Source organism: Carassius auratus, chromosome 46 (genome assembly GCF_003368295.1).
Source record: "Carassius auratus strain Wakin chromosome 46, ASM336829v1, whole genome shotgun sequence".
Taxonomy (NCBI): domain Eukaryota; kingdom Metazoa; phylum Chordata; class Actinopteri; order Cypriniformes; family Cyprinidae; genus Carassius; species Carassius auratus.
In genome coordinates, this window is record NC_039288.1 from 15,942,441 (window position 1) to 15,955,999 (window position 13,559).

General features: G+C 33.2%; 2 protein-coding genes across 2 annotated transcripts; both read right to left on the bottom strand.

Annotated features, from left to right (window-relative positions):
- Positions 1 to 2,051: 2,051 nt before the first annotated feature.
- On the bottom strand, positions 2,052 to 7,355 carry LOC113064365 (uncharacterized). The gene is made up of 5 exons (XM_026235128.1): positions 7,111 to 7,355; positions 5,611 to 5,937; positions 5,256 to 5,408; positions 3,559 to 3,662; positions 2,052 to 2,265 (listed from the first exon to the last, which is right to left on the bottom strand). The coding sequence occupies exons 1-5, from the start codon at positions 7,211 to 7,213 to the stop codon at positions 2,209 to 2,211; spliced, it is 744 nt and encodes a 247-aa protein (XP_026090913.1). The 5' UTR covers positions 7,214 to 7,355; the 3' UTR covers positions 2,052 to 2,208.
- A 138-nt stretch (positions 7,356 to 7,493) lies between these two features.
- On the bottom strand, positions 7,494 to 13,304 carry LOC113064364 (uncharacterized). Its single transcript, XM_026235126.1, has 6 exons — positions 13,218 to 13,304; positions 11,219 to 11,542; positions 10,254 to 10,286; positions 10,001 to 10,030; positions 9,315 to 9,431; positions 7,494 to 7,903 (listed from the first exon to the last, which is right to left on the bottom strand). Exons 1-6 carry the CDS (start codon positions 13,273 to 13,275, stop codon positions 7,551 to 7,553), a joined length of 915 nt encoding a protein of 304 aa, XP_026090911.1. The 5' UTR covers positions 13,276 to 13,304; the 3' UTR covers positions 7,494 to 7,550.
- Positions 13,305 to 13,559: the final 255 nt, after the last annotated feature.

Here is a 13,559-nt window from a genome sequence, read left to right on the forward strand (position 1 = left end):
ATAAATATTTTACGTAGGCCTATCTGTATGTGTATACAGAAAGAGACATTGCAATAAAACTCGGGCAAACATGATTCAGTTAAATATTAAAATACACAAACACATCTATCATACGGCTATAGAGATGTTTATTGAGTACGACGGTTATTAGACGCGAGTTTCTATTAGTCTGAGTGAAAAATGCAAGACTGAGCGAGACATATATTATTAAACCCGTGATGACAGACAATCAATATGCAGGTGTTTGCTATTGTCCCAGACGCCGGTGAAGCCGTCGACGACAGACAAACTTATTGACTTACATGCTGGTTTTGCGGTGTGATAATCCGGTTACAGGCTCCTGCAGTCTGTCAGGTGAAATGAAACGGCGGCGCTTGGAAGATGTTGGTGTTTAAAGTCTCGTGCGTTGAGAGCACCAGGCGAGTTCAGCGTTGTGATTGATGAAAGTCCACGGACATCACTGGCAGCACTGCTGCTTTTTACTAAATTAAGTTTTTATAATTAATTTATAAAAAAACAAAACAAAAAAAAACACTCCTGTTTTTATGTAGGCCTAAATGTGGCGTAGTCTACTGGACGCGATTCAAACTGTTTAGCGCGAAATTTCTGTTGATACTTCAACGGTCTTGATATGACGTCACACTCCGTGGTGCCTATAATTTAGAACACAAAATCGACGTATAGGCCTAATAAATAATAATAAATCTAAAATGTAAAACAAAAAATAAACAGTTCTCTCCTCTTTCATGCAACATTTTTAAAGTTAAATTTTTATTTTTATTTTTTAATTTGGATAAGAAGTCATAACTTATATCGATCTTCTGTCAGTCATACGTCTTTACTTAATATGAAGAATTTACTAAACTTGAACTTCAGGACACAGCCAAATTAAGATAATTCTTAGCATGACATGCGTCTCTGTCCTGCATATCCATGTGTATGGAAATGAATGGAAGGAAAATGTGACTGTTCCTTCAAGTATGTGTTTAAAAACAGTTTTAGTGGTCTGATTCGTTGTGGTTTCATGCCTCACTGTTCAACCATACAGACCATGACTTTTAATAAGCTAATGCGTGCGTGTGTGTGTGTGTGTGTGTGTGTGTGTTTTAATGACTAATACTAATGCCCCTGCACATATACCCTGAATAAAGTAAACTTAAGTCACAATGCTCCCTTACTTGTGTGTGAACTTCACTTCCTTAGGTTGCTGTTTTCTTCAAAGGGTTTTAGCTATTATGCTGCCTGCTAAAATACAGTTATATTGTATATTTCAATAAAATGTGTAGAAACAAAATATTCTTTGAATTCTTTCTCTTTATCTCTTTATTTCCTTTTTTTATCTCTCTATCTCTTTATTTCCTATTGTCTTACTTTGTTTGATGTTCAAATTCTTAACTATGAGGTGTGGAAGAGAAAAATTGATTCTAGGTATCATGAAAAGGAACAGTTTTTTTTTAGATTTAGTCAAAATGTAAATATAATTGATGTCATCATCAGTTCTATTTTCCTATAAGAAATAAACTGGTGTATTTATTCTATGTGACTACCAATTAATTATATTTACTTGTATTACTTGTTGCTTTGTTTGTTTGGTCAACAGAAGTACCCACAAGTGTATCATGTTGAAAATAAGGTCAAAGGAAACCAGATGCACTGCAGATTCCATTTCCTGCCATTGACCTGTCAATACCATCACAGTTTCCACCCTGTAACTCAACATCTACCTCAGTCTCCTCTGGCTCACGTACACAAGAATCATAGTCAATGGTTTTACAGACTTTTCTTTTAAATGGCAAAAGAAACCACAGTATGAATGTTTCAGAATCAAGCCTTAGAAACATTTCTAAGAAATCTGCAAGGCATCTGTACAGTATAAAACTCTTTATTACAAATTTTTTTGCATCTGTCTGGGCATGAAATACAAGTAGTTTTTCATGCGTGTAAGTATGACACATCTTTACTTTAATTAAAGAAAGTCTCATAAAAAAAAGAAGATGATTTTTTTTTTAAAATAAGAATAAAACAATCAAAAGAGCTTCTATACAAAAAAAAAAAAGATTAACATCTGCTACCACAATCAAGAGCTTCAACCGAGGGGTTCTAGCATCTGAAGATTAAAATCGCTTCCTCTATTTACAAAAATGAGATAGAGAATGCAAAATGCAATCCAATGAACTGAACATCAAGTTTGTCTTTATTTTCTGGTTGTCACTCGTCTTCACCCTTCTGTAGATCAAAGTAAGACCAGTAAACAGGCACTTGATACTGTAGAGAGAGAAAGAGAGAGAGAATATTTTCATCAGAATCCTAGAGAATTTAAAGAGACGTGATACAAAAGAGCAGATTTGACACAAAATGAGGCTCAGAAGCATGTCAGTCAGATCTTGCTGCATGCTCTCACAGTGGAACTGCCGATGTTGCTCAGAAATTGTGCTTTATGACATCATACAATTATGTGGGAAGCAAAACAATCCAGAGCAATAACATTTTTAATTCAGAAGATAAAGATATAGCAAGCTACTTGTGTCTACTTGAAACACATTTTATTGTGCCCTGTATTGCAATGCATTATTGTTGATTTGGGTCAAGGGTCCTTCATCTGTTTTGGAATTTGCATTATGCAAATCTTCATATGCATATGTATGAATAATTCAAATGACCTACTACATTTCCCAAAATGTAAACAATACAGAACACACTCCCAGATGTCTTTTTTAATGTTAATCCCCAGGTGAACCAATTTTATGGATCAAGGTTGAATCACTTTTTGATTTTGTTGAATTAATGTTGATTTGCGACATTGTTTCAACACCTTTTTGACAGAATGAATTTCAGCCTGGCTTATAAGTATTTTGACAACCTTTTATAACCATTTAGCATTAAATGTTATTAAAAAAAAATTTTTTTCAATGTTGAAACTACAGCTGACGTAATTACAACTATTTCAACAGTAACGGTCAGCCATTTGTCGACTAAAGCTAAAAAGTTATTATTTTGTGTCATGCAAAAACATACAACTCCTACCGTAGTCTATATATAAAGCCTAAACATGTTTGTAGCAGAAAACAACTATTTGTTAAACTAAGTTGTTTTCATTAATGTGTTGGTGAGACGCGTTTTCATGAGTGTGTTGGTTGGTTTCTAAACACACCCATGGCGCCAAATGTTGGTTTGGCTCTGTTTGAAATTGAATACTAGCTTACTGCATGCTGAAAATTATATCTTGTGTATTATTTTGTAAAAAAACTCAAAGGTGTACGCAAAGAAAATAGCATAGAAAAAATATTGCACCAGACTTTAGACCTGGTTTGAGTTGATCTAAGGTGCAATCTATTTTCAGTTCCTCAAAATCACAAAATATACACCTCTTTCTAAGACCAGCGCGGGTGCACAAATGGGTGCAAATGCATTTGTTATTTGAACAGCACAGCGCACTCACATTGCGGCACTAATATAAGGTTATTTCGCATTTTTATTGTAATAAAATAAAATAAAACATGTAATTTTGCCATTTTATACCGATTATTTAAACTTCTCATGAGGTCGGAGCTGACTTACCCATTGGAGGGATCCTCGAGAGGAGCCTGTGCTACCGTTCTCTTCCTCCATGTGCTCATGCTCCTCACCTTCACTGTTGGGTGTCTGGTGAATGACCACTCGCTCTGAAGTAAGATACAGACATTGAGATTAAGGGCTACATCCAAATATCTATGATGACAGTTCAAAACCATGCATAATCTTTTAAACCAGATTTGTTATTATAGATTTTTTAATCTAGTAAATATGTTTGTGTAGGTTAATGAATACCAGACTTCTCTCATCTCCAAAACTGATTTCATTTTTTAAGCAGAATTAAAAGGCATGCCTTTCAAACCATACTTTTTGTTTTTCTTTTTTTCTTTTTTTATGACACAGAACCAGACAGCTTACGCTGCCGAATAAGCCACAGAAGTCTATGCAGTGTGCATGACAAAATGTCTACTCTGGAAGTGGGCAATGTGACAAAACAAAAATAGACTGTTCCCTTTATAAACCAACAAAGCTGTTAATACTATAAGTAGCATTGCTTATATCCAGAGATGTTAAAGTCATTGCATGGAAGCTATATCCAGACAACAAAAAACACCTGCAGGAGTGTGTGAGACACAGCCAACTGAAATATTAATGCAAGTAACTCGAGCAATGGCACCACTTCAGAAACCAGATGAAATATTGTAGAAATATATTAAGTAAAATTATAAATACAAATATAATATATTATTTGTAAAATTAATATTAATACAGACTACACTGGCCTACAATATGAACATTATTAATATTAATATTAATAGAATAGGAAAACTGACAATTTTGTAAATGTATTATTTATTAATTGCATAGAAAAACATTGATTTTCATGCTGTTAGTGATCCATTCAGAAAGAACTCATGTGACTTGCAGCCCATTATTTAAAACTATTTTTACTAATGCATGACTGCAAAAAATAACAATGTTACATATATATATATATATATATATATATATATATATATATATATATATATATATATATATATATATATATATATATATATATATATATTACATAAAAATAAAATTTAAGTCAGATACAATTTATATATTCTATATTTATATCTATATTCTACACATATATACAAATATTTGAAAATATAATATATTTTTATATAATATAAAAAATATACTATTTTAAAAGTAATATTTGGGAATTTTTGTTGCAATGTTTTTTTTATTTATTCATTAGAATAATAACTGTTCCTTTTAAAAAGTAACATTAAATATGTTTAAATGAGCTCAACACTTGCACTTCCTGGGCAGGGGGCCACACGCTACAAAATCTGACAAGTTTTGACATGAAAGACCTGCTCACACAGCAACTTTGTGACATAAGTTACATGATTTTTCATATTACATGAACTTGCATCATTCACTGTACTGTTAGTCAGTGTAAGTTTTTTATTTTTATTTTTAATGTTTTTTATTTGTTTTTGAGTGGTGCTGTTGTTTAGTAAGCTGAAGAAAATGTCCGATTCGTCCAATCCGTGAATGAATAATAAACACACTGGCTGTGATTATAGTATAATAGTATACTGGGAATAACTGGTGTAAAAAGCCTTATAATTCTTAAGGAACTTTTAATGAGTCTAAGCTTTGCAAAAGTACAGCAATACCGCAGACGATAAAAACAACGCAGCAGCACAAACACACCAGTAATGAGTCTCAGTATTGACGTGTACCTGATTTTTTACAGGAGTTTCTCATCTTGAACAGACTGAAGACCAAGCAGAAGGTCAGCAGGCCGATGGCAGCAGCCAGAGACAGAGGCAGCAATAATGTTGAAGCGTCTGATGCACTGTGTGGACTCTGAGTAGATTGAGACGGGTCAGAAACTTCAACAGAAGAAATAGACTGAATTAGTTGAACTGAAATTATTATTGTATGATTTTAATAATGGTGGTATTTTAATATTTTTAACTGTATTGGGATTTGTAAAAAATCGTATTGTGAAGGAAAAATCTTACTAGTCATTATTTTGTTATCTATTATGTCATTGACAGTTATGACTGGTCTTTTAATCTTTTAATAACTTACCAGTTGTTGTTGTCGTTTCTACTAGACTGTCATTAACAGTTATGACTGTTCCACTACCATTCTTCTTAAGCAGGATTGGTATATCTTGAGTCACTTCACAAACATAATGACCTGAAGCATTTTTAAGTATGTTTATGAGGTTCAGAACTGTACAGTTCTGTGTTGTATGTTCTTGAGTATCCTGCTTTTGTTTTGTATCTTTGATGTACCAAGCAACTTTAACATTCTGTATGGTTTCATTCCAGCAGCAGTTGATTTGAGCAGATTGTCCTTCATTCACAGTGATGCTGGATGGACTCTGAATCACAGACAGATCCTCACTTGAAACTGTGAGAAAAGATAAACACACACAAAACACAGGAACGTTTTGTTTTATTATCTTGTGGCTTTGAAGACTTTTCTGTTACTCAAACTGTTTTTTTATTTATTTAAAAATAAAAAAATAAAAACTGGTACTGGTCTTTTCTTTTTTTTTTACTAGGACATTATTCAGCAATTTTACAGATATTTCCGTTAACCATAAAACATAACGCAATGAAGTCCTTAATTTAAAATACAGGTCAAACATGCATAAAAAAATAAATACTTGCCCTATTTTAAAGGATTTCTTTCTTATTAACAGTGCATTTAACATTGTAGAAAAAACAAAAAATACATACATATAATATGTAAAAACAAAAAAAAATTTGTAAAAAAAAATTGAAATATTGAATTCTTAAAAAATTAAAAGATTCAATAATATCTGTTATTGAGAATTTTGTTATTGAGAATTTTGATAAGTTTGTTGAGACCCACTATAAGAAAACATCTCTTTAAAAATTAAAAAAGCCTGTCACGATGGTGCAAAACCGCTGGTGAGAATCTGAAATAAAACCATATCATGGTGTGAAAAAAGAAAAGAAAATGGTAACAAAATTGTTTTTAAATGATGTCAAAAATAATGGGTGATAATTGTGAAAAAATATAAAGACCACGATGTCTATCTCTTATAAAAGCTCTTACAGATCACATTAGTCTAATCAAGTCAAAGTAGGCCGCTTGCTGTTCACAGTATTTTCTGTTCATGCCTACAAAAGTTACAAAAGAGTGACTTAGCTAGTTTAAAAAAAATGTTTTGCAAAATTTATATGTGAAAATCTTCCACCTTTCTTAGTAGTAGTACCTTTTAATTTCTTATATAGCTCTACCTTATAAAACATATGTTCAAATAACGACAACAAAGGAATAACGAAGAGGAAATTTGTTTTTCTAAATCGATCAACAACATGGCAGAAAAAAATAACCATATGCTCTAATTATACAACTAGACAACTCTTCAGAAGTGTTTATTAAAATAGTCCAAAATGCTACAAAAAAATGTCTCCCGATGAACACAGAAAGGCAGCATCCTCTCACAGCTTTACAGACAGTTGATTTCCTTGATTTTGTACTATACAGAACAGTCTCCTGGAGCATCTGTGCTAGGTTTTCATTCAGGAAGGAGTTTCGATTGGCACTTACCTCTGAAACAAAGGCATGACACGAGGAGTCCACACAGGAGTCTGGAGGAACACTTCATTTCTGAGCATCTGTAGAGAATCTGGACTCTACTTTCCTCCCACATCACAACCTTTCACACGCATGACACTCTCGTACTCGCAGAATTTCACCCCCTCCCAACGCAACTAATTTTGTCACAGCGAAGCCTAAACCACAACACTGATCTCGCTTTCGATTTACCAAAGACACAGATAAACAATCATATACACAATCCCACAATACATACAATCAGACTAAAAGATTCATGCATGCACAATACATATTATACAGTATTTCATCTACTTTCAGAATTCAGTGTAAATCAATGCAAATCCATTATGAGTCTGCAAACAGGCAATTACGCAGGAAGTGGCATCATAGGCCTGAACAACACACCCATAACACCATTTCCTGTGTGTGTGTCACAGAGCTGAAACAATGCCGCCCAGAACAGAAACAGTCACTTCTTCAAGATCAGTCATTAGATGTGTCTTCTTATCAGTGTTCACAACAGATTCAGTCTTGTTTTTTTCATCATCATCATGCACTGGAGATGTGCCTCGTTCAGTGTCTACAACTACATCAATCTGTTTTTCTTCATCTTTTTCTTCTTCTGTTGTAGCAGTAACCTCAGGTTTCTGGTTGTTAACAACCATCTTTTTCTCTTGTTCAGGAACATTCTCACTCTGTTTCGCCTCTTCAGTTTCACTCCTCTGTGTCTCTCCAGCTTCCAGGTCTTCATCTGGTCTTTCTCCTGACTCTACAGCATGCTCCACTGTTTCAGATTGAAAAGAAAGAAAGAAAGAAAGAATTAAGTTACTTATTAAAATCTAATCTAAGGGAATTAACGTTTACTTTGAACAAACAGTTTGAGGAAAAACTCAAAATGTGATGAAAATTGACTCACCCACAAGCCATCTAAGATGTAGTGATTGCTCACCAGTGGATCCCCTGCAGTGAATGGGTGCCGTCAGAATGAGAGTCCAAACAGCTGATAAAAACATCACACCACACTCCAGTCCATCAATTAATGACTTGTGAAGCGAAAAGATGAATGTTTCTAACAAATAAATCTATCATTAAGATATTTTTACTTCTATCCATAAAGTCCTCTATCTGAAATAATGATTTCTCCAGTTAAAAAGTCAGGAGAGAAATCTGCACAGATCAAGCAACGTTTACAAGTGAAAACAGTCCAAAACAGTTATAAACAAATGTATTGGTGGGTTTTGATGTGAGAAGACAACAGGTGATGGACTTTTGAAGGAAACATTATTATGGATTATGGACTTTTCAGTTCAAGTGCATAAATACTGGACTTATTTCTCATAATACACAGCTTTTCACTTTACAAGACATTAAATGTTGGTCTGGAGACATGTGGATTACTTGTGAATTATTGTGATGTTTGAACTCTCATTCTGATGGCACCCATTCACTGTAATGCTAATTATTTCCTAATCTGTTTTGAAGAGTTACATCTCTACATCTTTGAAAGTCTGAGGATGAGCACATTTTCATGATTTTTATTTTTTGGGTGAACTTTTCTTTTAACTACTTCTGTTCTGTGGTACAAACCAGTATTTTTAATTTACCACACTTTGTCATAACACAGAGACAAAAATATACTATTAGTGCTCATGCATGACAACAAACTGTCTGAGATATTGTTAGAAACTGACCTCTAGCCACAAATTCATACACCACTGCTTTGGTTTTAAAAATCTGAATATTCTGTCAAGTATTTCAGAAAAAAATAGTATTATTATTAATACATTTAATTAAATATGTCTGTAATGAAATGTATTTGTAATTAAAAGTAGACCTTTCAAGATAAGAACTCAGAGGTTGTTAAATTGTGACATTAATGATCTTTATTGATTGTTTTTGCATGAATTATGTTTCTAATCATCATCTTTTGAGCATTATTCTTGCATCATCTGGGATTTTTGTTTAATCATTGGAAAGCATTCTGGAATTCTGGGATTCTTAGGATGCATGTGATAATGGTACCATGAAAGGTGTTAATTATACTGTACCTTTATCAGTTTTCACATTTATTTTTTGTTTCAGAATAAATGTTGTAATTAAGTTTGAATTAAATTCTTCATCACAGAGCTGGTCTGTTTGGTTAAAGACTAAACAAACTGCTAAAGTATATTGTGAAGTTTGTGTTGAACAGTAACCTGGTCTTGACGCAGTGACTTGTTTTTTGTCCCTGTTTAGGTAAAAGAACGCCACCAGCAGACAGATGAAGGGCAGACTTCTGAAAATATATATGAGTACAACATCCCGCGAACTACCTGTAGAAAACAATTAATCTTTTTAAGAAATTTTACAAAAACATAGAACCTACTCAAGAGTCTTTGTAGTTTATTTGATGCACATCCTACTTTTATGAGAGAATTTAAGGGAATTCTACAAAAGAGGAAAGCCTAACTCAGGCCTGGGAGTCACTAGACGATTATCAAATCTTAACTGATTTTGTAACCATGGTAGATCACAGATATGAAGACAGTTTCAACTGATTTTTAGCCTTATAATCCTTTAAAAAATTAATAAAAAACTGGGTTTGGGTTCATCATTGATGTTTCTATACTATCAGAAAAAAGGTACACAAGCTGTCACTGGGGTGGTTCCTTTTCAAAAAGTATTAATATGAAACTTTAAGGAACCAATCTTCAACCTTTGGAGGTAAATAAGGTGCACCTTTTGAAAAGGTACCTTACATTTGTACCTAGACTGTACAAATGAAAAATCAGTTCCTTTAGATTAACAAATTACTGTACATTGAACTTTTACATCTAAGATAAAAAGCATCAATATTCATATTAAATCTTAATTTTAGGATCCAAATAATGATAGTTCTCACCTTCTGGATTTGTCTGGACATCTGGTTTTACTTTAATGAGAAATTATAATGACGATTATTAAATTAGGAAACTATTATACATTTAAAATATTATTAACATATTATGCACTTTTATTAGACACAGACAACAGAGACTGACAATAAAACCTTGAGAAACCCAAATCATCCACATGATCCCTGACTCAACACATCCAGACAACACGGACTAACTGCTACACAGAACAATATGTTTTCAGTAACATGTTATACTCACCCCGTGCCGGGTTTGAAAGTGTGTGAACATTGACTGTAACACAGCAGATAAATTGGATTATCTCTTTATGCAACAGTCTTAAAATCTGATACTGCTTAAATTACATTATGTTGCATGTCTTCCAACAGCAACACCAATTTTATTGGATTAGAATTGTGAACCATCTCAGTTGTTGAATGAATGAGCATACAGTGATGTTTTGATTTCCTCATTTTTTTTTTCATCTTAGAAATATTGCCAGACTACGTTCAATGCTGTCTTTTCCTGTTGCTGAGAGGTTGATTAACACTTTTGTGTTTACCAGGATTCTTTACATTGGCTCCCTGTTAGTTTTAGGGTTGATTTTAACATTTTGATGCTTACTTACAAGGCTTTGCATGGGTTGGCACCTCAATATTTGTCTGAGCTTTTAATTCATTCTACTTCAACACATGACCTTTGCTCATCTGAAACTGGCCTTTTAAATGTTCCATTAACTTTTTTAAGATTGATGTGAGATTTTTCTTCATTAGCTCCAAAACTGTGGAATTCTTTAAGATAAGGCAAGCTAAAACTCTTAGAATTTAAAAAATAAAATAAAATTGGGGGGGGGGGGTAGCTTTTAATTAAAAATTGTATTATTTATTTTTAAAATAGTTTTATTTGTTGTTGTTTTGATTTGTATTTCTTTTCATATTTTTGCTTGTTGTATTATTTTATACAGTGTATTATTTGTTTTTGTTCAGTGCTTTGAGATACATTTAAATACATTTTTGAATTAGCAGACACTTTTACCCAAAGCCACTTACAGTGCATTCAGACAAATTATTATTATTATTATTAATCACTTTACAAACATAACCACCTACATTTTATTTATTTGGGAATTTTAGAATAAAAGGCACGTTTACTTCCAGACTACTTTTATTCCAGCAGCAGATGATCTGAATGAGTAATGCTGGTCTTTTAGCTTTTTAATAACTTACCAGTTGTTGTCGTTTCTGCTAGTATGCCATTGACAGTTATGACTGTTCCACTACCATTCTTCCTATGCAGGATTGGTATATCTTGAGTCAATTCACAAACATAATGACCTGAAGCATTTTTAAGTATGTTTATGAGGTTCAGAACTGTACAGTTCTGTGTTGTATGTTCTTGTGGATCCTGCTTTTGTTTTGTATCTTTGAAGTACCAAGCAACTTTAGCATTCTGTATGGTTTCATTCCAGCAGCAGCTGATTCGAGCAGATTGTCCTTCATTCACAGTGATGCTGGATGGACTCTGACTCACAGACAGATCCTCACTTGAATCTGTGAGAAAAGATAAACACACACAAAACACAGGAACGTTTTCTTTTATTATCTTGTGGCTTTGAGGACTTTTCTGTTACTCAAACAGTGACTATTTAAGACAACGCAAAACAAAACAAAAATATGTGTACTGATAATTTTTTTTTGCCAGAAAATTATTCAGCAATTTTATAGACAATTCTGTTTACCCTCTGAAACACAGAGATATTGACTGAAACCTATGAAAGAATTGATAAACAAACCTTTAACATTAGCATTCATTCATGATCAATATTTCTGACTACATTTGATATTTAGAAAAAATTTTTGCTGTAGGAACCTCTACAGAAGCTTACAGTACAATAAAGTTTGTCTTAGTATTGGATGAAAAGTGAACTAGAGATGTGATTGGAGCATATAACGCAATTATGTTCCATAAATTAGCCCTAGTTTATTAATAACAAAACACTGTACTGCTACTGTAAATTGTAAAACAGAAATATCAATATCTTCCTAATACTAGCAGTATATAATTCATTGCCTGGCCAAAAAACAAGTCAATGTTTGGATTTAAATGAGCAAATACTTTAGAGTCTCGGCTTGGATTATTATTGCAGTGATTAATACATTTCTGGCATGTTATGTGTTTGCAAATATTCTAACCATGACCAATTCAGTGCATAACTTTTCATTTCTAAAACAGCCATGTTGGAAGACAATGTCCATATTTCAGGATGAAAATGATGATTTATCAGGCTCAAATTGTGAAAAACTGGTTCAGTAAGCATGAGGAATCATTTTCATATATAAACTGGCCACCAAAGGGTCCTGAACTTGAACATATTGAAAGTTTTTAGGATGTGCCATAGTCGACTTTTCAGAGTGGTTTGACTTTCCAACTCTCAATAACAGATATCACCCAAAAATGAACAACTCCTGATGGAAATAAACACTGTGATGTTGCATAAGGTTGTCAAAACAATGCCATGATGAATGCACACTGTTATCAAAGCTAAAGGGGAGCCAATGACATACTAGAGAGTGTGACATTTATTTTTATTTTTTTGGACAGGCAGTCCAAATGTGAATACAATTCATTTAGATACATTCAAAGCCGACAAAACCTTACTACACTTGATAGTTAATGCTAATTCTCAGTGCATGTGAACAAGCACAGCTTTTGATTTTTAATAATATTTTTAATAATATAATAATATTTGTAATAATGTTCCTGTAGCTCAATTGGTAGAGTACTGGAACACATGACGTAAAAATTGATAGCCTGAATGCACTGTATATCGCTTTGGATAACAGCGTCTGCCTAATTCCTAAATTTAATTTAATAATGCATTAGTAAATGTTGGAATTAACATTAGCTAAGATTAATAAATGCTGCAGAAGTGTTGTTCATTATCAGTTCATTTTAATGTATTTAACTAATACTTTAAAGTGTTACCAAAAACATATGATAAACAGAAGGCAGTGTGTAATATATAAAAAAATGACTTTGCATGAATTATGACTAATTAACATGTATAGACAGATCACAAAGTCAAAATGCCATCAGGGTAACATAACAAATGATAAACGCTACCTTAACAAAGACACCTTAAACCCAAGATAATAAAAAAGAGACACAAAATTATTAAACTAACTAGTATTTTGAGCAGGTGTGTAGACTCGATGTGGCTCTTACCTCTGAAGAAAATGAAGGACAAAAGGAGCCCAGAGATCAGAGGGCAAGAGAGCTTCATTTCGAAGCGTTTATTCACAAATCCAACTAACTGTCACACTCGCTCACATTAAAACACTGATCATGACTTCCTCAGTGTCCGTGTGCCCAAAGCTTTATCTGACGCAATCTGCACCCTCTATTTCACTTCTGTCTACTAGGTAAAGGTGAAGTGTGAACAATCTGGTAGATCATCGTTAACCAACAACACCGTTTGTTGTTCTCAGTATTCTCAAAATGGATCTAACTTTACCCAGTTCTTACAATAAACTGCTGTGTAACTCAGCACTACTGCTTTGATTTGAT